This window comes from Podarcis liolepis (assembly GCF_965112155.1).
Source record: "Podarcis liolepis genome assembly, chromosome: 7".
NCBI lineage: Eukaryota > Metazoa > Chordata > Lepidosauria > Squamata > Lacertidae > Podarcis > Podarcis liolepis.
Window position 1 is genome coordinate 27,517,356 of NC_139561.1, and position 25,189 is coordinate 27,542,544.

Sequence of the window (25,189 nt, forward strand, 5' to 3'; positions counted from 1 at the left end):
CAACTGTTTGACTGTCTCCTCTTAACAAATTCTCTCCCTCTCTCACACCAGACTAGCCCAGCCCGCAGACTTATCTTCTCTGTCTCTCCTAACTCCAGACTGTCTTCTCAACAACTCTAACTCACTAAAAACCTCTGTGCTTAAATCTTATACACCGTTAACTCTGCCCCCTGGGTTCCCTTTGGTTAGTCATTTTACAATTGGTTAACCCTTTCCCTATAAACCCAGTATGATGTCACACACATAGGAGGGCAAACGCCACAGCGGGGATTGGGACCTGGGGCTCCCAGTTCCCTACTCTCTGCTGCTCTAACCACTGCACCTACACTGCTCTTTTCCACCTTGATCACAGTTGCAAAACGAGTGTTTTCTGCCTGGGTGCCCTGGTATAGTCTGGAACCATCAGGCAGCAAAAGATTTCCCTGCCTGGAAGACCACCTGTTGGTAGAAAGCAGGCACTTCTTGTCTAATCACTATTAAAACTTTGGCGAAGCCTAGGAAGGGAGCTTCTCCTGGGGTTAATGGATGTGTAATGGGTTTATTCAGCTGTAGCGAAAACAACCACAATTGCTTAAGAGTCCAGCACGAAAAGAAGCACCCAGATACAGAGGGAATCTTGTTTCTCGCTCGAGGAAGCTGTGCTTAAAACATGCACGGTATTGAAGGGTTTGTCTTGCATTACACCTAGCCTCCAGTTCAGCTGATAATTGCAAGATTGCAGTAACTAAGAACTAGCACCCTAGTTTGCGTGGTGCCTTTTTCAGACTATAAGCCTGCAGAAAGGGACTGGCGTTTGTAAGCAGCTCTGGAGTCAGTTAAGGGGGTACTGAGCTGGGTTGACCCAAGTTACGTAATCAAGAAAACAAATTTAATGAGAGGTGGGCTTTGTTTTTACATTTCTGGCATGGCAATGGAAATGATATTTTTCATTTTAATTTATTCACAGTACTATATAGGATTTTTATGTAGCCCCCTTCCCCATTTCACAGGTCATTTGATTTAATTTAATTCTGAACAATGGTTTTAGCTACAAATTGTCAACATATACAGTGGTACCTCGGGTTACATACGCTTCAGGTTACAGACTCCGCTAACCCAGAAATAGTACCTCGGGTTAAGAACTTTGCTTCAGGATGAGAACAGAAATCGCGTGGCGGTGGCAGTGGGAGGCCCCATTAGCTAAAGTGGTACCTCAGGTTAAGAACAGTTTCAGGTTAAGAACGGACCTCCAGAACGAATTAAGTTCTTAACCCAAAGTACCACTGTAACAGTAATAATATTGGTTTTTAATAAAAAAAATTAAAAAGACAGAGAAAGATCAGAAATCTACTTTCTAAGTGCTGAACTTTTTCCATGCATTTCCACCCTATTGCTCTTCTGCTTGTTGGCCTTATTTTCTAATTAACATGAATTGTTTTATTTATTTCACCAATGGGTTTATCGTTCTGCCGTCAGTCCTCAGTTCCCCTTGACCCCTATTCTCTGGTCTGATCTTTGTTTTTCATTTTGCAAGCCATTTGCGTCGTCTGATTACAGTGTTTGAAGACGTGAAGGATCATATCTAATGGAAGCAACTTTAAAGGCATGGGATAAATGCGTGTCATTTTTTGTGGCAAAGAACAACAACAACATTACACCTCCCTAAAAAATCCCTTTGATGGGTTCTGAGCAGGAAATGATTCCAGATTGCTCTGTTTTCTAGGGCTGTGATTCAGAGTGTGTGAGTGAGTGAGAGAGAGAGGGGAAAAAAACATCAACATTTGTCCTTCCTCGTTTGCTACAGCTGTAACGAGGGTGGGGAATTAACGAACCTCATGACACGTCTGTCACCTAATAGCATCCTGATGAATGTACCGCCCAGTGTCCTTTTCAAAATAATTACAAGTTATCAGCTATCTGGTGCTTGCTGGGAGATGGAAGTGTGGTTTGTGGGGCAGCTCCCGGGTGTCAGGAAAGCAATAATTTGGTCTCCTTGAATTATGATCATCGTGGATTACAGGAGCACCAAGAGGCGCTCATTGTTTCAGGCACTCAGCAAATGCATCTGGCGAAAAAAGCATCCCTCCTAAAAGCTCTTATTACCCTTCCAGGTCCTTTCCAAGGTCCTTCACAAAAACAGCTGGCCATCTCCACTCCCTTACAAGTCCATATTGCAATGAAAGGGGGGGGGGATTCAATGCCATCAGAGTTCACCTCTTCCCACATTCATACGCACAGGGCAATGTGACCCAGGCGACATTCACCCTACAGCTCTGACTTGCACTGAGTCAGACCTATCTTTGCCTACACTGACCGGCAGCAGCTCTCGGGGGTTATAGGCAGAGCACATTCCCAGCCCAACCGGGAGATGCTGGGGATTAACTCTAGGACCTTCTGCAGTCCCAGCAGGTGGTCTATAAGACTGAGTTGTGGGTGCTCCTAATAAACATAGGAAGCTGCCTTATGCTGAGCCGGCTGCGAGTGGTCCACCCAGTTCAATATTGTCAACACTGGCTGGCAGCAGCTCTCCAGTGGTTTTTCCAGCCCTACCAGGAGGTGCCCCAGATTCAAGCTGGGACCTTCTGCATGCAAAGCAAGTGATCTAGCGCTGAGCTACAGCGAGTCCCCATGTAAAATTGCTCCTTCCTTACTTCTCCCTAGGCATTTTGTTTGTTGATTGGATCTGGGTGCCCTTTGCAACAGAAAAGTAGGATAAAATCATAGGAATGTAATCGTAGAACTGCTGTATACCTAGTCAGAGCAGTGGTCCATCTAGCTGAGCTTTGTCCACCCACACTAACTTCATAATGTTTAGCTGGCGATATATCACAATGTAGTGAAACCATTGGAGGTTTTCAAACAGAGGTTGAATGGCCATCTCTCAGGGATTCTGTGATTTTTTTCATTGCAGGGGTTGGACTAGAGGAGCCTTGGTGTCCCTTCTAACTCTACGATTCTATGATTCTATGTTTGCTTGGTTACAGAGAAGAGAGGCCTCTCATTCCCACAGGGAAGGCAGTCTGCCAGTCCAGACTGCCATTAGATTTATGCGAGGGCAGCTCCTTTCGGCCTCTTAGAGGAAACAAGTTCCCCTTGCCTTTTCTCTCTGGTTCTTCAGCAGCTGATCTCAGCTTGTAAAGGGGCAGGCAGGGACCAAGAGACAGAAGCATTTCTGGCTTGTAAAAAAAACCCACAACCTTCCATGTCCTTTAACGAGCCATTTAACTTCCCTGTCCGCATCAGTGTCCGCGTTTTGTAAAACAGAGTCGAAAAGCCTGACTTTCCCAAGGTGGTAGCGGGTAGGAGGTTCAGCAAAAGTTAAAGGGAGAAGGGATGGACCTAAATCAAGACCTTCGGGAGAACGTCTGAAGGAACTGAAGTGATTCAAGGCAGCAAGAGGCTTCTGCAACTCGTGAGAAAGAGAAACGAAAGGGCAGGATTGCAGGGAAGAGTCAGGGAGGCAGTCTGCATGGTCTCAGGGGTCTCCCAGACCAAATGTGGCCTTTAAGACACTCCCTAGGCTGCACCTCCCCTCCAGCCATACCTCCTTTGCCCAGGCCAGATCCCTCAGTGACGTAACTTGATGCCCAGAAGGGAATGTGGCGCTCAGGCTGAAAAAAGATTCATCCGGCCTTGGCCCAGTATACCTGAAGGAGCGTCTCCACCACCATCGTTCTGCCCGGACACTGAGGTCCAGCGCCGAGGGCCTTCTGGCGGTTCCCTCACTGCGAGAAGCAAAGCTACAGGGAACCAGGCAGAGGGCCTTCTCGGTAGTGGCGCCCACCCTGTGGAACGCCCTCCCATCAAATTGTCAAAGAGATAAACAACTACCTGACATTCAGAAAACATCTTAAGGCAGCCCTCTTCAAGGAAGTTTTTAATGTATGACATGTTAGCGTATTTTTGGTATTTGTGGAAGCCGCCCAGAGTGGCTGGGGAAACCCAGATGGGCGGGGTACAAATATTATTATTATTATTATTATTATTATTATTATTATTATTATTATTATTATCCCCCCTGTTGTAGTTCAACAGAATCTGGAGGACGCCATTTTGCCTTCCTCTAGAATCTGAAGCGGTGGCAGCAGTGGGGATGAGAGGGGCAAAGAGTAAAATCCTTGCCCAAGTGGTCCCCGAAACTGGGATCAAGAATGCAACAATCATTTAACATACATCCTCTGAGCTGTTTAAGCACCCACGTTCGCTCCCACACGATGAGCAGATCGTAAAGTTTGGGGAGGGTGGGAGGGAGCCAGAACCGAAGACGGTAAACTGTAGGCATAATGACTGTGCGGCACGATTCATTCTTGAACCCACGGAGTGGGTTTCATGCTTGATTTGGGAAGTCATTTTCTCCTTATCTCCTCAACTGTTTTGCTTCCATTTTATCTCCTTGACTCTCTTAGCTGGTGTTGAGGACAGGCTGTTTTTTGAGATTTTGCTTTGGTTTGATGTTAAATGAGGGACACGGATGGCGCTGTGGGTTAAACCACAGAGCCTAGGACTTGCCGATCAGAAGGTCGGCAGTTCAAATCCCCACGATGGGGTGAGCTCCCGTTGCTCGGTCCCTGCTCCTGCCCACCTAGCAGTTCGAAAGCATGTCAAAGTGCAAGTAGATAAATAGGTACCACTCCGGCGGGAAGGTAAACTGCATTTCCGTGCGCTGCTCTGGTTCGCCAGAAGTGGCTTAGTCATGCTGGCCACATGACCCAGAAGCTGTACGCTGGCTCCCTCGGCCAATAAAGCGAGATGAGCGCCACAACCCCAGAGTCAGCCATGACTGGACCTAATGGTCAGGGATCCCTTTACCTTTACCTTTGATGTTAATATTTTCACCGGCCATGCCAGTATTTTAATGGTTTGGCAAGTAAAACTGAGTTAAGAACCTGGACTGGGAAGAGGCTGATGGATTAGGTTAATGTGGTCCATCTTCCTGTTCTCACAGTGGCCAACTAGATGCATCTGGGAAACTTACAAGAAGGACCTGAGAGCAATGGCACTCTCTCAACCGGCGCCTCCGTGGTTTCTAGCAACTGGTATTTAGAAGCATTTTTGCCTCCAGCCATGGAGGCAGAACATAGCCATTGTGGTAGTAGACATTGGTGGCCTTTTCCTCCGATCCTCTTTCAAAGCCATCCATGTTTATGGCCATCATTGCCTCGGGTGCCATAGTTTAACTGTGCTCTGTGTGAGGGAATTCTGTTGTTCTCTCTACTGCCTGAAGAACCATCTTGTGCCCCTGTTTTCTTCCACCATCACCACCACCGTGACCCCCAGGCACACCTCCAGTCTTCATCCCTAAGCCATCAAGGATTGCCTTAGCTCCACCTACAAACAGCCAGATTCTGCAATGGCTCCGCCCATTTGGCCTTTATTAAAAACCCTAGCAATCCTAGATTGAAGTAGTTGCTGAGACAGAAGCCAAGGCCACATTTTTGCCTGGGCATCTCCATTTCTCAATCTTGGACTGTGGGATAAAGGGAAGCACCCATGAGCTTGTATGGAGCCTGTTTTCCTCCCTGGCAAACTTCAGGGAGTCTCCTTGCACAGATGAGACTGAGAAGAGCTTCTAGGGTGGTTGTTTATTTAACTGCAGCATCTAGTTTCCTAGAAAGGAAGCTGCTTAAAGAGTCCCTTGATGGTGCTCTCCATAGTTTACCATTGGCCGTAGTGCCAGAGTCCAAAACCTCTGGAGAAAACATCAGAAAATCCCTGCTGGGTCACGCCAGTGGCTCATCTTGTTCAGTGTCTTGGCCAGATATTATTATTATTATTATTATTATTATTATTATTATTATTATCCCAATAATTTTTAATATTTTTTCCAAATATCTTAAACACAATACAGCTTAACAATATTATTCTCCTTTCAGTCTGTATCTTATCCAAATTAAATTCCCTCCTCCCCTCTTCTGGCTTCTCTACGTTGCTCTTACTTAAGCGTGATTACTATATATACATTCTATAAATGTCTATAATTCCTTAATAATTTTTTGTGTTATACTTTAGACATATTATATTACAGCATGACATCTTGTGGTCTAACCAAATGTTTCCAATAAACGTTATGAGTTTTATTTCAATCCTGTGAGTGTCTTTATTTATGTACAGTTTTCTCTAAGTATACCATAAATTTTGACCATACTTTTTGGTATTTCTCATCGTCCTGCTGTCGGTTTCTTCCAGTTAGCCTTGCTATTTCCGCGTACTCCAATACTTTCTGTTGCCATTCTTTAATTGTCGGAATATCCTGTTGTTTACATCTCTGTGCGAGGAGTAGTCTTCCTGCTGTTGTGCCATACAGGAAGAATTTCTGATCTTCCCCTTTAATGTCCTCTCCAACCATTCCTAGCAAAAATGCCTCCTTTTTTTAATAAAAGGTATACCTAAATATCTTTTTTAACTCATTATACACACTACCCCAAAAAGTCTTCACCTTGTCCTGGCCAGATACTGTATTAATATGGGCCTCCTGCGATCAGGACCAGAGTTGCAGCAGCAACACTCTCCGCATTTGTCATTCCCAGCGACTGGTATTCAGAGGCATTTCCTGTCGCCTTCCCCGTTCTCTAGAATCCTGCCACTTTGTTTCGCAACCACTTGGGGTAGCAACGCTGGCCACCAGCCCACTTCTGCTAAACGTTTCCTTTCCGCTGCCTCTCCTAGGCACCATTAAGACAGTGGCTCCTCTCCCCCTTTTCCCACGAGGACGACCCTTTAATTCACTCTGATGCCATGTACTCACATTTACGTGTTGCAAGCAAGCGAGAGTCCTTGTTCTTGCAACGCTTCCAACTTTTAAGTGACGAAAAGTGCATTGTGCATGTGGGGAGGGAGTCTACTGCTTGATCGAATCAATGTTTCTCACTTTGGCCAGCTTGGGATGTGTGTGCAGGAAGCAAATGACAGCTCTGGTTGTTACCTTCCCCATCAGAAGTCGCTCTGTCGCTGAAGCCACCTGAAGCCTTTCGCACCAACACCTGGTCTCTGGGAGTTGCCTCACTCTCTGATCAATGGGGACATAGCATTTAGAGGCCGGGCGAGTTCTGCCCCTGCAAAGCTCCCTCAGCAGCGCTTTGCAGGCACCAAGAATCAACCAGTTGCCATGGTTGCAAAGCCCTGTGCACGACTCTGGGTGAACCCTGACCACCAGCTGGTTGCCATGGCTGATCTCGAGTGTTGTGCAGCACTCTGAAGCTCTGACGGTCAGCTCAGAATATAAGAAGCCACTTTCTCCCAAGGCAGACCATTGGTCCAGCTCACTTAGTGATGCCTGCACTCACTGGCACTGTGGTGTTTGCCCGTTCTTTTTAAAAGGTCTGTACAGGGGGAGAGAAAGAGTTAATAGGTAGACCAGTAGAAAAGGCAGAGGTGGAGCCTACCTGTTTATAAAAGGGCTAAGCCCGAGGTTTGCGTTGGTTGGTTTTAGTTGGTTGGTTGGGAAAGCAGTTGACAGACAGTTGGAAATAGACAATTAGTGCAGTTGGTTCTTGTGTGAGGGGAAGTAGAAGAGTTTGAGGCAGGATAAAAATAAGACTAAGAAGGTCAAGAGTAACAACATTTTGAATGCAGTTAAAGTTTATTCGTGTCTGCAATAAACTACATTCTTCTTTATTAACTTAAGAACCTGACTGAGACTAAGTGATTTACCGGGGAGGACCTGGTTGGTGGCAGCGGATTAGTGGTGTACGGGTCAATAGCCATGAGACAACCAGGGGCTCCGTATGAATGCCACAGGCTCTCCAGGGTTTCAAACAGGGGACATTCTCACCCCAGTGTGGAGAAGCCAGGGGCATAGGAAAGGGGGTTTGGGGTGTGTGGTCCGCCCCGGGTGTCATCCTTGACGGGGGGTGACAAAATGGCACACTGTGAGGGGTGGCACTTACCTCAGAGCCTGGCCTGCAGTGCACCCAAACCACGCGTCTCTCCTGGGAGTGACGCAGTGGCTCAGGGCCCCACGGTGCCCAAAATGTCAGCATGGGGCTTGCATCCACAAGGCATACTCCATGGGTAGCTCACTGCACCACCCCCTGGGTGGATTGCCACGGTGCCCCCAGGTGGTGCCCCCATGCGCAGGCCCAGACAGAGGGGGGCCATATGGGCCACTTGGCCTGGGCCTCCGATTCCAAAGGGGGCCTCGGTCAGCATATTTATCTATATTTTCCATTTTGTCTTTATATGGAGATACAGTTCAAGCCTTGAAATAAAATTATCTGTCAGCATAACTTTTGTGAAAAATATTTATATACTTATTTATAAGACTTCAGTTATCCCCAGGGTAAAAAAATGGGGGGGAGCACATTATCTACCTGGCCCGGGCCTCTTCCTGGCTCTGCAAGGCCCTGCCCATGCGCAGATCGCCTCCGTGGGCAGCTCGCACCTTCCCCAGCCCTCCAGGTGCCAGAGCAGCTAGCTACAGCCCCGGGAGATGCCAAGAATTGTACCTGGGACCTTCTCCATGCAAAGCAGATGCCATGCCACTGAGCTATGACCCGTTTCTTGTTTTGAAGCCCCAGAAATCAGTTGGTTGCCAGGGGTTCCACAGGCACAGTTTAATTTCAAACCCTGCAGGTGGAAAGAGTCCATTGGTGTCATGGACTGGGTGAGTGCAGATGAGACCTCCGGGTGTAGGGCGGAATAATAATAATAATAATAATAATAATAATAATAATAATAATAATAATAATATAGCCAGCTGGGCAACCCCCCAAGGCAAGAAGGCTCAGAGTGCCGGGGGAGTGGTGGTGGGACAGCGATGAATTGATCAGAGGGAGAAGACTAGGAAGAGGAGGTGTCAAAGCCTGGAGAGGTAATGTGGTTTAGTGAGCAGGGAGAGTCTGTAGCAGAAAGAAGTCCAGAGGCGGAAGGTGAAGCAGAAGAGTGGAGGCAGAGATGAATCAGGCTGCTGAAGTCACAGGTGCCCCCCCCCCCCCCCGCAGCAAGCTGTCCTCCACTCCTGACTCCCAGAACCAGAAGAGGCATAAGAAGGGTAGAGCAAAGACAGTCTGGATGTGGGCACCATCTCCGATCGCTTGGAAAAATCCCTGGGGAGGAGGAGACGTAGACAGCCGTGAGGAGGTGGGGACCTTTAGTCTCGGCATCTGGTTTCATGGAATAACACCCAGAGGGAATGAGCTGCTGTGCTTATTACGCCTGACACTCAACCAAGTCTGTGAAGAACGTGTTTTTGCTACTAGAAAGTTAACACCATTTGAATTGTGTAATTTTCCAACAGGCTGGTTCGCCAGAAGTGGCTTAGTCATGTTGGCCACGTGACCCAGAAGCTGTACACCGGCTCCCTCAACCAATAAAGCAAGATGAGCGCTGCAACCCCAGAGTCGGTCATGACTGGACCTAATGGTCAGGGGTCCCTTTACTTTTACCTTTTAAGTTGCTTTGAGTTGCCTGGGGCAAGGAAAAGCAACTAACAAGTTTAATAAAATACAAATAGACTTGCAGGATCAAGCTAAAGGGGGCCCATCCTGTCCAGAATCCTGTTCCATGAACCATGATTATCTAGATGCCCCAATGGGAAGCCCATGAGCAGAACCTGGGTGCAATAGCAGCACTTTCACCACTTGCAATTCCCAGCAACAACAGGAATCTGGAGGTAGTGGAAGTAGATCATAGCCGTGCGCAGCCATCTTCCTTGCACACACTCAGGCACACATGCGGTGACCGATTGCCCTACAGTTTTGCAATCCAAATAGGCCCACTAGAAAAAAATCTTAAAAACAAGAGGCAGGCCTGCTAAAGGTTACCAGGCAAATCGAAGATACAAGCCCGCTTGAGTCTTGGCTTGTAATCCTGAGCATTACTGCATTAAGGAAAGTGATTCGTGATAGCTTACATAACAGGCTGTTGCTTCCTTGCAGTCCCTCCTAACAGGATTTATTAAAGGAGGGGAGACTTAGAGGGAAAGTGTTCTGCTCATTAAGCCTGCCCCTTTGAGACATCAAGTTCATGCTCTTTTTAAATGTCTCCCAACACAATCAATCCAGCGGAAGCAGAATCCGCTGCCGTGAGTCACTCTGGCAGCCCAAGCCTGTTGCGGTTTCCTTGGAGGGTGATGGGACTCTCATATCAGAATAAACGGATCTGTCAGTTTCGCTTTCTCGCAGTTTCTCATTCTTCCTTTTAAAAGAACAGAGTTTGTTTTAAAATACAGTCAACACAACTTATATGTGTTGAACCTGCACAATTTCAGTTTTATGCAGTCAAAGGCCAGACACAATCACGCAGACTGAATGCATGGAAAGCGGAGAGCTTTTTGTGTTGGGTTTTTCCAATGTAGAAGGAGTTTTCAAGTTCTCCCTCTTACTTGGTGGGCTATGACAGGGTCTAGCAAGCTTTCACAGGACAGCCCCACAAGATTTCATGTGAGCCTCCCAGAGCCTGGTAAGCAAGTCTGAGAGCTTAAAAGCACTGTGCCTTCCTTGGGGGCAAGGTCTGCTCAGCACATGACTCCAGAAGGTAAGATTGCTTACACAGGGATGATTCCAAGGGGGTGCTCTGAAGGGGATGTGTTTTTCCTTATATTCCATTCCAGGAACATAACCCCCACATGAGCTACAAGTCCCTGTATGAGAAACAAAATTACAACCAACAAACTTTCCCAACACCCCCCTTTCCTCCCCATACAACCAGTTGCCAGCGTTAAGGTGAGAATTAGGATGCTGTCGTTTCTCATTTTTTTCTTCAGTAAATCAGTGTGACTTACAAGTGCAGTTCAGGAGAATCTGGGGCTACTCCAGTTTGTCTGTACAAATGGTCAGGGGCACAGTGAAGATACTCAAAATCATGTAGACCGTATTTGTAAAGAAGCAGCTGGCCGAGTGTTTTTCAGTAAGTTTAAAATGCTTTTAGTAAGTTTAAAACGATTTACTTACAGATTCAAGGTCTTAGTCATGCATTGTTCCATGCAGCAGCAAGGATAATACAGGCAAGATACCCTTGGGTAGAAAATACAGCAAGATAGCTTCAGACATGTGCTTTAGGCTCAGAGCTAGCTTAGAAATGTCTGTCCTCACTGGCTACATGCTGCAGAACAAGTTTGTGTTTCTAAATTAATTGTGCAGAAACCCTAAGATGGCTCTGTTAGAAGTCATGTGCCCATCTAGGCTAAACACAGTCTCTTCAGACATCCTTCTTCAATGGTTACATTGTGGAAAAGAATATGGGCAAAGGAGGGACCTTGACTTCCTTCCATGGTGAGGGGGCATCACCTAACTGAGTCTATCTAGCAATAGCAGTTGGGCTTAGTAATGTTTGACTGCAGTCTCTCCCAATGTGGTGGTGGTGCTTCAAACAGCACTTTTGAGAAGTGCTTTAAGACAGCCCCCAGCTCAATTACTTCTCAAAAGCACTGTTTGATGTAGCTTGCACACTTCTTCTGGGGAACCAGTGTCCCTTGGCATCTTCCAACTGGGGGAAGCTGCCTTTAGCAAAAAGCACAGGTGTTTCTTCATTTGTAGCCTTGTCCCCAAATGCCGAATCAAGTTTCCTACCCCACAGCTGCTCCACTGGAAGCAAAAGCAGTTCAGGGGATTAAGGAGAAACCTGTTGGGTCCCATTCCAAAACCATGTAGCTCTATGACTTCATGGAAACATTGAGAAAGAAGATCTAATTATTATTATTTTTAAATCCTCTTTTGCCATCTGCTGGCAACCACTGGGCGGTGTTTGGCTTGCCAGTGCCAACCAGTGGGAATTGTAGAGCTGGAAGGGACCCAGAGGGTCATCTAGCCCAACCCCCAACCTGATTGGACATATCATAATGGTTTTGTATAATTCCATGGTATAACTGCACTTGGAATACTCTGTGCAGGCAGTGTGGTATAGTGGTTAGAGTGTCAGACTAGGACCTGGGAGACCAGGGTTAAAATCCCCACTTAGCCGGTCTGTTGCTCTCAGCCTAACCTACCTCACAGGGTTGTTGTGAGGATTAAAAAGGAGCGAGGGGGAGAGCTCACAGGAGAAAATGCTGGAAATAAAGGCTTGCATTCAACTAATTCCTGCTCAGAGCAGACCCATTAAAATTAATGAAACTAAGTTAGCCCTGCCTGTTAATTTCATCAGGACTACTCTGAGTAGGCCTAGTGTTGCAGTCATTGCTAGTCGTGCTCAGAGGAGACCCACCGAAGCTAATAGGTCAATGTAATGAAGACATACAAAAATGCTTTATATGAGGAGGGAAGATTGCCTTGCAAAAATGTGTTGATTGGGAGAAATTTGCTCAGAGATAGAGGAAGAAGGAATGGGACTAAGTGCTGGCACATCCAGGCTTTGCATGCAAAAGATTCCAGGTTTCAAATTTTGTTTGAAACCATGAGGTCTAGCATCTTTACAAGACGGACCATAGTGTCTTGCGTGCAGAAAGGGTCCCAGGTTCAGTCCTTAGCATCTCCGGGTAGAGTTGGGAACTAGACATGTCTAAAAACCTTGGAGACCTGCTGCCAGTCACTGTGGACCAAAGGCTGCTAACTTAATGGCCATTCAGATGTTGTAGGACTGCAGTTCCCATCACTCCCTGACCATTGGTCGTTCTAACTGGGACAAGGAGAGTTAGAATCCAGCAATGTCTCTTCATATGAGCAGGTCTCCCATGCCCAAGTGCCGCCCTCCCTGACTGGCAGCAGCAGCAGCTCTCCTGAGCTGAGAAATGCCTGTTCCCGGTTGCAGTCCCCAAAATCAGGGACCGCACATGAGTGCTTAGCTGTGATTCCTGCATTGCAGGCAGTTGGGCATTGAGTCTTGGGGATCCCTTGTAATTCTATGATTAAACAGAGATTGGGTGACCATCTGTCAGGGATAACTTAGCTGTGATTCTTGCATCACAGGGGGTTGGGCTGGATGACCCCTTGGGGGGCCCTTCCAATGCTACAATTCTATGATTTGATGCGCAGAACATGTGCTCTGCCTCGAAGCTACAAGCCTCCCTCTCCCCTCCCATCCCCAGCGTGACGGGGCAGTGCATTATGGGAGGACGGCAAATTCTTGTACCAAAGCTTTTCCTTCCCAGTCTCTTTCTTCCCTTTTCTTCTCCGTGACTCTAATTTTGGGGCCGTTTGGCACCTTCCCCCATGAGAAAGAAAGGGGCGGCCTGGCTGAGCAGCTTCAAACGAAAGAGCAGAGCCCAGAAATCTTGTCTGGTGCAGCTTAAAACCTCTGATTGGAAGGCTGAGCCAGGCAGGTGAAATTCTCTCCCTGGGCACGCCTCCTTCCTCTCCGTGAGCTCATGCTGGCAAACTCTGCAACCTGTAACAGGGTCAGGTTCCAAGGTGCTCAGGTAGCGCAAAGGGCACTTCCTGCTTTGGTGGGGAGGAGTCAGGAGGGGAAAGAAAGAAAGAAAGAAAGAAAGAAAGAAAGAAAGAAAGAAAGAAAGAAAGAAAGAAAGAAAGAAATCTTTCAGATCTCCAGGGCCGAGTCTCCCCTTCCCCTCTCCAGACTCCGCACCATGAAGTCGGAAAGCGAGGAGAACAAACCTGGTATGTGGGGAGAGATGTTGCTTCCACGGTTACCTGTCTGAAAATAGCTACCTCGTCTCGGGCCTCGTCTTTTGTGGGGCTTTTGCTGAGGGTGTTTGAACGGAGATCCCTTTTGCCACATTCTGGGCTGGCTTTCCTTGTCCTGCGAGTGGATTTGTGTAAGTTTGTGCATTTGTTACAGCAGCCTCAGGGAAACACTAGAGGCCACATGGGCAGCAGAGGCTGGCAGGCTGTTGTTGTGCAGGCAAGTCTCCGTCCTCTTCTTTTTTAAAAAAGCACCTTGTCAGTCGCTTTTAAACTTGCCGAGGCGCGAGAACTAGGAGCAGCCACCCAGAACGGCTCTCTCTCTCTAGGGCATGGTTCATTTTTTCCCCTTCCGTGTTTCAGAGAAGGGGAAACGGAGCCACCGCTGAGCCTCTGAAATGATAGCCTTCAGGGAGGTGTGGTTGTGACGCTACTAACAGGGCGCCCGAGCCCCGAACAGTGACGGACTTGTTGGATAGTGGCTTGGCGAAGGCTGGGAGTTTGACAGGCTGGGAGTGGCAGGTGGGCCCTCGGTGCATGAGATAATTCTTAACGTGATCTGTGGTTGCTAGGAGCCCGTTGGCACCTTGGGTTTTAATTAGGATCGCCCTTCCGGGTTGCCTCGTTGCCAGGTGTCTTGGGTCGGGGGCCTTTGGCACACGGGGTTGGAGAACAGCTGTCAGGAAAGGTGTGCTGCACCTGAGGGTGTGTAGCGGTGTGTGTGCCGTGGCTTGTGTGTTCTTCTTGTGCTCACGCTGACAAGGAAATTGCAGGAAAGCAGCAAAAAGAACAGGCCAGGGGGGATGTGTAGGTGATGTCAGAGGGTGGGGTCCCTTGAGCCATATCGGCTGCAGCCTCCCTGGAATCTACACAGTATTTCCTGGCATTAATATAGGCAGCCATATATGTGATGCCCTGCAGGTGTTGGACTCCAACTCCCATCAGCCCCTGCCAGCATAACTAGTGCTCGGGCATGATGGGAGTTGTTGTTGTTGTTGCTGCTGCTGGTGGTGGTATCCGCCTGGCTCAAGAGAGAGTGGAGTATACTTCGGGGGGGGAGTCAAACTGCTGTTTTAGCAGCACCAAAGTGACCTGGGCAGTGTGTATGGAGGTCCTGGGCTGCCCAGATGACAAGACCCCCCCCCTCTCAGCCTTACTGATGTAGGAAAGCAGAGTAATACATTTGGCACCAGCTTGGCTGCAGGAGTTGCTACAAGGAGGCATACAAGGCGCCATCCAACTGCCTTAGGGACTCCACTCCGGATTTGTGTAGGATTTACTCTTTAGCCTTTTCTGCTCCCAAGTATATTTTGCAATGTAGCAGAGATTTTAGATCAGAGCTTTCTTTCTCCTAGATGGGCTACCTTCCCAGGTTGTTGAGTCCCATCTGCCTCTCACTTCCCTCTACAGCATGTGCAGAAACCACCTTCTTGGCTGTTGGGCCCACTATTGGTCTCATCTGCTCAAACTGCCAGAGCCTGCCTTTGCATGCAGGGGAAGTCCCTAACTCACCAAGAGTTTGAGACCCATTGGCTACCCTCACCTGGTTTAGCTGGCCGGTCAAAGCTGTTCCCAAGGTGTGGCTGCTGTCACCTGCTGACAGCTTCTAGGAGCCCCAGGTGAGAGCTGAGTGCAAGGTGGGTAAACTACCCCACAAGCAGCATGATGCCAAACAACATCTTGAGGGCACCATGTTGGCTACTGCTGATCTAGCCCCACCTCCATGTGATCCTGAAGGATGACAAGCGGAGTCTCTAGCTCAATATCTCTCCAGAGTTGAGGAGGCAAATCTCCCAAGTACGTAGCTCAGTGACAAAGAATCTCAGTCCAGTATATCTGAAGGAGCGTCTCCACCCCATCATTCAGCCTGGACACTGAGGTCCAGCGCTGAGGGCCTTCTGGTAGTTCCCTCACTGCAAGAAGCCAAGTTACAGGGAACCAGGCAGAAGGCCGTCTCGGTAGTGGCACCCGCCTTGTGGAACACCCTCCCACCAAATGTCAAAGAGAACAACAACTACCAGACTTTTGGAAGACATCTGAAGGCAGCCCTGTTTAGGGAAGCTTTTAATGTTTGATGCATTACGTTATTTTAATATTTTGTTGAAAGCCACCCAGAGTTGCTGGGGAAGCCCAGCCAGATGGGCAGGGTATAAATAATTTATTATTATTATTATTATTATTATTATTATTATTATTATTATTATTATTATTATTATTATTGGCATCCAGGTTCAATCTCCAGGAAGGGCTGGGAATGTCCCCAGCCTCAAACCCAACACCACAGCTGCCAGCCAGTGTTGACAATACTGGGCTAGATGGACCAATGACTCTGTTGTAGGCAGATTCCCGTGCGTCTCTATCTATAGAAGTGCAAGAGATTTGTGGCCTTTGCTGTGTGCCCACATGAGAGTTCAATGAGAGTGGTGGTGGAGTACTTATATGAATGGATGGGTACCATTAACCATCATAACAAGCCATGTGGCCGATGGACAACATGCTTTCTTCCCCCCAGATGTCACTCAAGGCAGGAGAGTTAAAAGTTGCATGTGACTTTCTCTTTCCTCTAAGGCACGGATGGGGTACCTATGTTCCTCCAGGTGTTGCTGGAATCCATCCCATCATCCCTGGCCATTATTCCTTCTGGCTGGGATTAATGGAGTCATCTGGAGAGCTACAGCTTCCCTATACCTCATCTATGTCCTGAAATCACTGATACAATACTTAGGAAGGAGAGAGAGAAATTATTTGCTGAGAACCGAGGGGCAACAACTGGAACCTTGACCAGCATTTGAGCTGCACAGAACCTTAACGATTGTTCTGTACAAGAAGTGTTTTGCAGCCATGGGTATGTCCGTCCTCTCAAGAGCTTTGTGAATAGTCCCATTTTACAGGTGGAGGAACAGAGATTGAGAACCAATGACTTGCTCCAGGTTACCCAGCACTTTCCCCTTAGCTGTCCTGGCAAAACTTGCGAGTGCCTGATCTCCGCCGCCCCAACACTGAGAGCCAAGTGCAGCTATTTTGAACCACTTAGGAAAATAACAATGCTGCCTAGACTTATACTAAGTGAGGCCATTGGTCCACCGATCTTAGTACTGTCTACACATTCAAATGTGCCACCCAATCTGAGCCTGTGTAGCTGAAACAATGGCAGACTCCTTCCCTCTTTTCCCCTGCCTCGATTTCCCTATTTTTGTTCTTTCCTCGCCTGTTGAGTTTTAAATTGTAAGCTGCTTGGGGCAAGGACTTGTCCTCCTATAAAGATGCACACAGAGGGACCTTTATAGATAAGAAGTAAATGCAGCATTGCAGAAAGTGAAACGGGCAGCCTAAACCCTGCTGGTCTTAAGTGGTGCAAAGGCTTTGGCTGTTTTCCTCACCTGCAATAGAATCAGAGATTTGCAAAGTTGGAAGCAATCCCAAGGGTCATCTAGTCCAACCCCCAGCAAGGCAGGAATTGCAACTAAGAGGCCCCCAATTTTTGAACTTGCAGAGACGGGTGGTGATGTAAGCTCAGTGCTTTTGCACATTCATCTGTACGATCACTTGCAATGTGAAATCATGAGGACTAGATGGTTATAATTTTGTAAATACTGAGCCACAGATCCAAAGACTGGGAAATGGATAAACGTGTCAAAGTTCTTTGGAAACTTTTGCCTGGCTCTCATTCTGCATAGAAATCAAAAACTCCAATTATACACCAATTAAAAACAACCCCTAAAGCAAACTACCCTTTCTAAATTATGGAAGTTGGTTTTTTTTTTAATCTCTTCCCTGTGTGGTCTGCATATTGTTATATCAAAGAGTAGATATTTGGAAAGTATTCCCCCTCCCGCCTCCCCAGTCTCCAGCCTGAATCCTCAAATGAAGTTACAATTTAACTTTTGGGCAGTGGACTTTGTCCTTGTATGGAAGGAACCCTACAAACACACCCATTAACTGGAAGAGATTGGGAACACTGGTCCTAAACCAACCAACCCACTTTCTGAAGTTAACGAACCTAAGTTAGTTGTGTCCATTAACTTCAGTAGGTCTACTCTGAGTAGCCAAGAGCCCATGGAATTTGGCTGACTGCCCAGACCAGGGTTTCCCAAAATTGAGTCCCCAACAGTTTTTTTGGACTACAACTCCCATCATCCCTAGCTAGCAGGACCAGGGGTCAGGGATGATGGGAATTGTAGTCCAACAACTGCTAGAGGCCCAAGTTTGGGAAACCCTGCCCTAGGCAATGAAGCTGTTTGGAGGCGTTAAAAACAAACAAACCTAGCACTTCATCCAAACACTCCCATTTAAATTTTCTCTCATCTATATTATTACTCTTAACATCATTATCATTATTGCTTACTACGTTTGTCATTTTTAACCAAAAAAAAGAGTTTTGAAGTCATTTATTTATTTCTTATGTATTTATTCATTATTGAGTTCAATGAGACTTGCTCCCACATTCATTGCGTATATGGCTAAACACCAGCCCTTCAGATTTTATTGGACTCCAACTCCCATAATCCCTGACCATTGGCCATGCACCTTAGCCCCCACCCAGGAGTAGTAAAAGGTAAAGGGACCCCTGACCATTAGGTCCAGTCGCGAACGACTCTGGGTTGCGGTGCTCATCTCACTTTATTGGCTGAGGATGCCGGTGTTCAGCTTCTGGGTCATGTGGCCAGCATGACTAAGCCACTTCTGGTGAACCAGAGCAGTGCACGGAAACGCCGTTTACCTTCCCGCTGGAGCGGTATCTATTTATCTACTTGCACTTTGACATGCTTTTGAACTGCTAGGTGGGTAGGAGCAGGGACCGAGCAACGGGAGCTTACTCCATCGCGGGGATTCGAACCACTGACCTTCTGATCAGCAAGTAGTAGTAGCTCCAAATTTTGGAGAGAGTTTTGTTTAGATGCCCTCCCTGAGTAGACTAATCTCCTTTTTCACTCCCATCAACACTCTCTGCAGACACATCATACATTTGAAGTACTCTTACATCACTCTAACAGTCATGAAGCATCCTGGGAACTGTAGTTTGGTAAGGGTCAGGGAATTATATCTCTGGAAGGCCAACACTCTGACAAACTACAGTTCCCAGGATTCCCTGTGGCTGTGAAGGTGGTATAAAAGTGCTTTAAATGTGTGGTGTATGGCTGTGGCAGGTGCTGTTTTTCTAATACAGTGGTACCTCGGGTTACAGACACTTCAGTTTACAGACGCTTCAGGTTACAGACTCCACTAACCCAGAAATAGTACCTCGGGTTAAGAACTTTGCTTCAGGATGAGAACAGAAATCGTGCGGCGGTGGCGCAGCAGCAGCGGGAGGCCCCATTAGCTAAAGTGGTGCTTCAAGTTAAGAACAATTTCAGGTTAAGAACAGACCTCCAGAATGAATTAAGTTCTTAACCCGAGGTACAACTGTAATAAAAAAGAGGTGTCAGAACTCACCAAGAACGCCTCCCTTGTTCTCACATAATGGCAATGGCGCCCACCTGAGAGGTGCCAGAACTGAGTTCTGGCTGGAAAAAACACCCCTGGGTGTTACCCATTTGTTTGCCAGGCTCCTTCCAACTCTTATGATGCTCTGATTCCTGTGCCCACTTACCTGGGAGTTGGCTATATCCACATTCAGCCATATACAACTCAGTGGACTTACTTCTGAGTAGAGAAGAACACGTCGCTCTTTGAAACTGGGACCGGACTCCTCTTGACATAAACGCTTTCCTGTACTCAATATTTGGGGCATCTTTGTGAATGCATGCAGCTTCCACTGCGTACCATTCCACTGCCTGTTTGCTTTCAAAGAAGGGGTAATACACCTGTTGTAACAGCAGGTCAGATTAGAGCCCTCCTTCTTTTCACTTTCGATTAGTTACAAACATGGGTCGTGGTTTGCATTTGTCATTTTCCTCCCCGCTCCCCTGGGATTGATTAGTTATAGGCGGGCAGACCGAGAAATTGGGGAGAAGGGGACTGTCTGATGCTTGGTGCGCCAAAAGAGTCTAAGCTGGCTGAGCAACGCTCGGCTTTGGATGAATAGCTTGGTAGATATAGCTTTGCCTCTGGTTATAGCAGGTCAGTTATCTTGTGCTGACCTCTTTGGATAAGTGGGCCATTTGTAGTGTCTTTTTCTTTTTGCTGCAAATCTGTCGTCTGCTTAAAAGCTGTGGGTGAATGCTGACGGTGTTTCACTGCTTGGGAACTTAAGAAGGGTCACATCTCAGTGGTAGAACATCTGGTTTACATGAAGAAGGCTCCAGGTTCTGTTCCCGAAATCTCCAGGAGATCCTACCTGAAACCATGGAGAGCTATAGTGGTACCTCAGGTTACAGACACTTCAGGTTACGGACGCTTCAGGTTACAGACTCCGCTAACCCAGAAATAGTACCTCAGGTTAAGAACTTTGCTTCAGGATGAGAACAGAAATTGTGCGGCGGCAGTGGGAGGCCCCATTCGCTAAAGTGGTACCTCAGGTTAAGAACAGTTTCAGCTTAAGAACGGACCTCCAGAATGAATTAATTTCTTAACCTGAGGTACCACTGTGCTGCCTTGTCAGTGCTGACAATAATTATCTAAATGGACCAATGGTCTGGCTTGGTAGTAAGGCAGCGGTACAGGTTCCTCAGAATATAGGAGGAACCCTACTGGATCAGGCCAAAGGGCCATCTAACCAGTGGCCAACCAAAACTCGGAGGAGGCCAGAAGTCAGCTTCTCTTTTTTTGGTTGCCACCTGGCTGATGATATTCAGGGGTAGACTGTTCCTGGATATGAGGGTTGTACTGAGCTGTCATGACTAATATCTGCTATATGTCTGATGTCAAGGCTTGTCCAGATCTTGAACCAGTCAATGTATATATTTCTGAGTGCATTTTCCCTCACAGTGTGCCTTTCTTAGCTTAAAACTGTACTGCAGAACTTGCGGTACAGCAAAATCCAAGAGATAATTCTGTTCTGTGTATTTATCTGGGAGGTGCAAATTAGGTCATCTCCCTTAAAAATGCAGAACAAAGGAAATTCTCCATATTCCTCCATAATTGAAGCGGAGGGGGGGGTATAATTGCTCCCACTTACTGATGTGGGCAGCGAGCTAGAGATATCTTCCTATACACATAAAAATGTAAGACTGTCATCGCACAGCCCCCATTGGAAGATTTGTAGATTCAAGAGGATGGTGGCTTCATAATTGCACAGAAGGTGAAAAGGATGCTTAGTAGTTGCAGTATGCAAGAAGAGGAAGTTACAGAAGGCTATTATGAGAGTAGTTTGTGTGCAAGAGGGGATGGGGGGAGTAAGGGAGGATGCATGGACAATGGGGCTGAAGGTGAAAACAGGTGCACAGTGGGGCTGTGGAATAGAGGAGAGAAGTGGATTCAGATATAGGTGTGGGAATGTGAAAAACAAACTTTGTCTGTACATGGGTTGGGGAGGCGAAGTTCTTCAGGGTAAATTTGGGGAGAGTGGCAGAGGGCTGGCTATCAGAGCCAGCATGTGTGCATTCATGTTTGTGTGTTGGCTCAGACCAAAGGAATGGGTTCTCAATGTTGAGATTCTTCCCCTGCCCCCGCTGCCTGAATTTTTTCTCTCTTCTGAAAAACAAGAGAGTTGTTTCTAAAAATACAAACAATTATTGCAGTACAATGCTTAAAATAATACTAGTTTGCTGATGTGTGTGTTTTTTAATTTCTTTTTGCTTTCAACTTTTTATGATTTTATTGTTTGGTTTCATGGTTTTTATATGGTTGTAAACCGATGTGATGTATCTTTATGACACAGCGACACAGAAATTATCTACCGTATTTTTCTGTGTATAACACGCCCCCGTGAATAAGACGCCCCCTATTTTTGGGGACTGCAATTTAAGAAAATGGGGGGAGATGGCCCCGTGTATAAGATGACCCCCCCCGTCCCCCACTTTTAGCATTCTTTTACAGTAATAAAACCTAGACTTTACACAGAAAAGCACTGTGTGTGTGTGTGTGTGTTTGTGTGTGTGTGTAAAGTAACCAGCACATAAACAGACACAACTGTGCATATGACTGTACAAAAATATTTATGTGTCCATACGTACAAAATCAGGCCGCAGAAATGTAGTACCGGATGTTGACTATTTTATGTTATACATGATTAGGTTGCATATAATTAGTTGGGCTTTTTTTTTAAAAAAAAAGTTACAATGCACAGTCAGCACAGACCTAAGGAGTCACCCTGTGCAATAGGTGGTCTAATGGGGGCAAAGCTCGATTAGGTCAGAACTACCAGATCCTGTGTCTAAATATGTTTAAAATGGATTCCTCCTGCATCCCTTAGTCCACCTAGTTCAGCATCCCATTCTCACGATGGCCAACCAGTTGCTGGTGGGAAATTCACAAGCAGTTTCTCCCCAGCAACTGATCTGGTAGACAGATCTACTTTCAGGTCTGAGCCCCAGTGTGGAATTATTTGAGTAGGTTATGTTCCCTGCAAAACAAAACAAATCCTCAAGGATCTCTACTTATGACCTCACCACCACCGCAAAAACAAAATAAAATCCCTGCCCCGTTCCCTTCTCAGCCTCCTTTGCAAAGTACTTCCTAGTCTCTCTGGTTCCTCTGAAAGATGTGCTCATTGCCTTGTTAATTACCTCCACATGTGTGTGTGTGTTTTGCTTCCTTGGTGCAACGCAAAGATACCTCAAGCTGTTTTCCAGCAATTAACCTTGTCATACCTTTTCAATAACAGCACTGCTTGGGAGCAGGATAGACCCGTCCGTAGCCTCCGAGTCATTTTCTTTCTCTGTTTCCTTTCTGTTCTTAATTTTCTCCTGCTGCTGCTCAGTTCTTGCCCATCCAGCGTTACCTTATATTGTGTACCTTAAAATGAGTTAAAGTCCTTGGATGCTTAATTTTCCTAAATACAAGTAGCAGCCATGGGGCGGGGGGGGGGGCGGACATAAGAAACTGCCTTATATTGTCCATCTTGCTTCATATTGTCTGCACTAACTGGCAGTGGCTCTCCGGGGATCCAGGCAAGGATCAGACCTGCAGATCCACCTGGGCCATTTGATCTAACTGTACAACAGCTTCTGCTTGCTTTACAGGGAGCAGATCACATATATACAGCCGACATTACATTCATATGGAAACGGTCGTAACTTTTTATAACACCGTGTAATTGTTCTCCAGCGGAAGTCCCTGCCTTGCTGCAATTTTCATTCCCGCGTGTGAATTTACCAGCAAGCACGCTGGGTCAAAGAGAAAGGGCGTGCTCTGATAGACAGTGGCCTCCTTAGGGAGATGACACAAGTTACTAGACCACAATGAGTCTTCTTAGCCCTGCTAACCTTGTGTTAACAGTAGCGGCCCGCAGGGTGAGGCTGCGTGGCTGGCCTGCCTTCCCAATGTTGTGCATCTCTGCTGGTTACCAAGAAGGAGAAAGAGTGGGGCAAGAAAGCTCGGAACTTGGTGTGGCATAGGCACACTGGCGGGAATGGCAGATTGGCACCACCTCTGTGGCAAACTCCCTGCTCCTTTGCTCTGCTTTGGGTAACTGGCAGCGCTGTGCACCATTGGAGATAGAGGTCAGCAGTGCAACCTGTGATCATCTCCTCTCTGAGTAAATCTCCAGGTAGCCCAGGAATGTCCCTTTTCTGGTATCCTGGTCAGTGATGACAGTCTTGCGCTAGCTGGACCAATATTCTGACTTCCTTTGTTTGGAATCCAGGGCCTCTCTTGTTTGGATCTGTTCTCTGACGTGTGCTTCTCCTCTCTCTCTGTCTCTCTCCCAAATGTACTTGGCTGTCATATAAAGTAACAACTTCAACAGAACGGAGAAACTGCCTTAATCATTGCCTCTGAAGTTTTCAATTAGGTCGTAAAGTGTTGCATTTCCATCTCTTCATCCCACTTTTTTTTTATATCTACTTTTTTCTTTTTCTTTCTGCAAATCGCTCGGCAACAGAATCTCGGTCTTCTGTAAATATCAAGCTCTGCATCCTGGCAAATTGCTTGCAGATGTAAAGGGAGTTTTTTTGGGGGGGGGGTTACTTGAGAGTGTCTTTTACAGCTTTTATGGGTTTCCAAATGGAAAGCAAAAAAAGATGGTGACCTTTAGCCTAATGAAATGATAATAGATCAAAACACACACACACACACAGAGAGAGAGAGAGAGAGAGAGAGAGAGAGAGAGAGCGCTTTCTGTAGCTGCTGGTTTGCATATTTAACTTGCGGGGGGGGGGGTGCCCTTGGGTTTCAATTGCCTTCCCCGGTTGCCAGTTTAGGGACCAAGAAATGAGAAGGCAGTGCTTCTTCTTTCAGCTGAGGGAATCTGATGCCTTCTCTCAAGGGAGGACATTGGTTTCACCCAAAACTGCCCTTGGCACTCAAAGTCTTTCTTGTATTGCATTTGTGGGTGATGTAGCCTCTGACAGTGATTGGCTGAGCTGGGGTGGTGGCTCCCAGTATTCACAAGCATTCCAACTGCTCCGGGGAGGGGAAAACATCTGGCATGTTCTATAAGTAACCATTCTTTCGATGGCTACTTGCCATGATGGCAGTGCTCTGTCTCCACAGTCGGAGGCAGGAATGCTTTTCTGAATGCCAGTTACCAGAAACTTCAGGAAAGGGGGGTGCTCTTGTGTTTGGGTCTTGCTTGTGGACTTCCCCCTTGGGGCATCTGGGGTGGCCACTGTGAAAAAAGGACCAGATTAGGGTTACCAGACATCCCCGGGGACAGTCCCCGGATTTGCAGCTCTGACATATTGCGTCCCTGGAATGTCCCCAGATTTGCAACTCTGTCCCCAGGAAATGTGGCAGCGGCAGCCTCAGCAGCCCAGAGCCTGCCTGGTAGCGCAGTTGGCTCTGGCTGGCTTTAGGAGCTGCTTGCTGCTCGCTGCTGTGCCGCCTGCCATTTTTCATCACGGGAAGTCCCCATATGATGTGTTGCGCACAAGACACATCATATGGGGACTTCTGTGAGTCAAACTGGTGGGCACCACGGCAGCAAGCAGCTCCTGAAGCCAGCCAGAGCCAACTGTGCTACCAGGCTGGCTCTGGGCTGCAGACTGCCGCTGCCACTGCTGAAGGGGAACCACGAACGTCCAGCGGTACAGATCTCCTGCCCCCTTTGTTTTGACTGATCAGGGGAGGCTCACTTTTTTAAACTCTGCGCATTTATGTTTCACAGGGTGCGAAAGAAGGGCTTTGCACCTTTATACAATATGCATGTGTGTTTGGGCCCAGGGTCTTTTGCCTCACCATACCCACTACTGACTCCCTGTTGCTACTCAGCTTCAAAAAAAAAAAAAAAAGTGTCCCCGGATTCATTGAAAAAAATCTGGTAACCATAGACTAGATGGGCCATTGGCCTGATCCAGCAAGCTCTTTTTGTATGTTCCTGATGTTTGAAGTCCAACTTCTGTGAGGAAATGGAAGCTTGTTGGGCTAGTATGAGAGGTTGGTATCATCAGGCACATACCACTCCCTCAGTATGGGGCGGGTGCTGGGAACTGTCCATCCCTGGAGAGGCTTGGCTATAGTTGCCATCTGCCCTACTTTTGCAGAGGGTAGCCATCTGTTTGAAAGCATCATCTATATGTCCAGTCCAGTGTGAAGATAAAGGACCATCATTTCAAAGGGAGGAATGGGAGAGAGAGGGCCCCTAATCGCATTCCCCCACTCATCATCCGAGACTGTCTCCAGCCCAAGGTGTCTGGAAGGATGAGAGAGAGAGAGCTGTC

The 25,189-nt window shown here is 47.1% G+C and overlaps 1 protein-coding gene across 2 annotated transcripts in view; it reads left to right on the top strand.

Annotated features, from left to right (window-relative positions):
* LOC310711319 (kazrin-like) overlaps nt 1-25,189 on the top strand; it is a 214,299-nt gene that overhangs the window by 117,618 nt on the left and 71,492 nt on the right. The window contains exon 1 of one of the 2 annotated variants that reach the window (XM_083513141.1): nt 13,241-13,466. The exons of the other annotated variant lie outside the window; for it this stretch is intronic. Coding sequence (XP_083369267.1) covers nt 13,436-13,466 — 31 coding nt within the window. The 5' untranslated portion in view covers nt 13,241-13,435. Of the gene's footprint in view, nt 1-13,240; nt 13,467-25,189 lie in introns of those variants that run through there. 2 annotated transcript variants of the gene reach the window in all.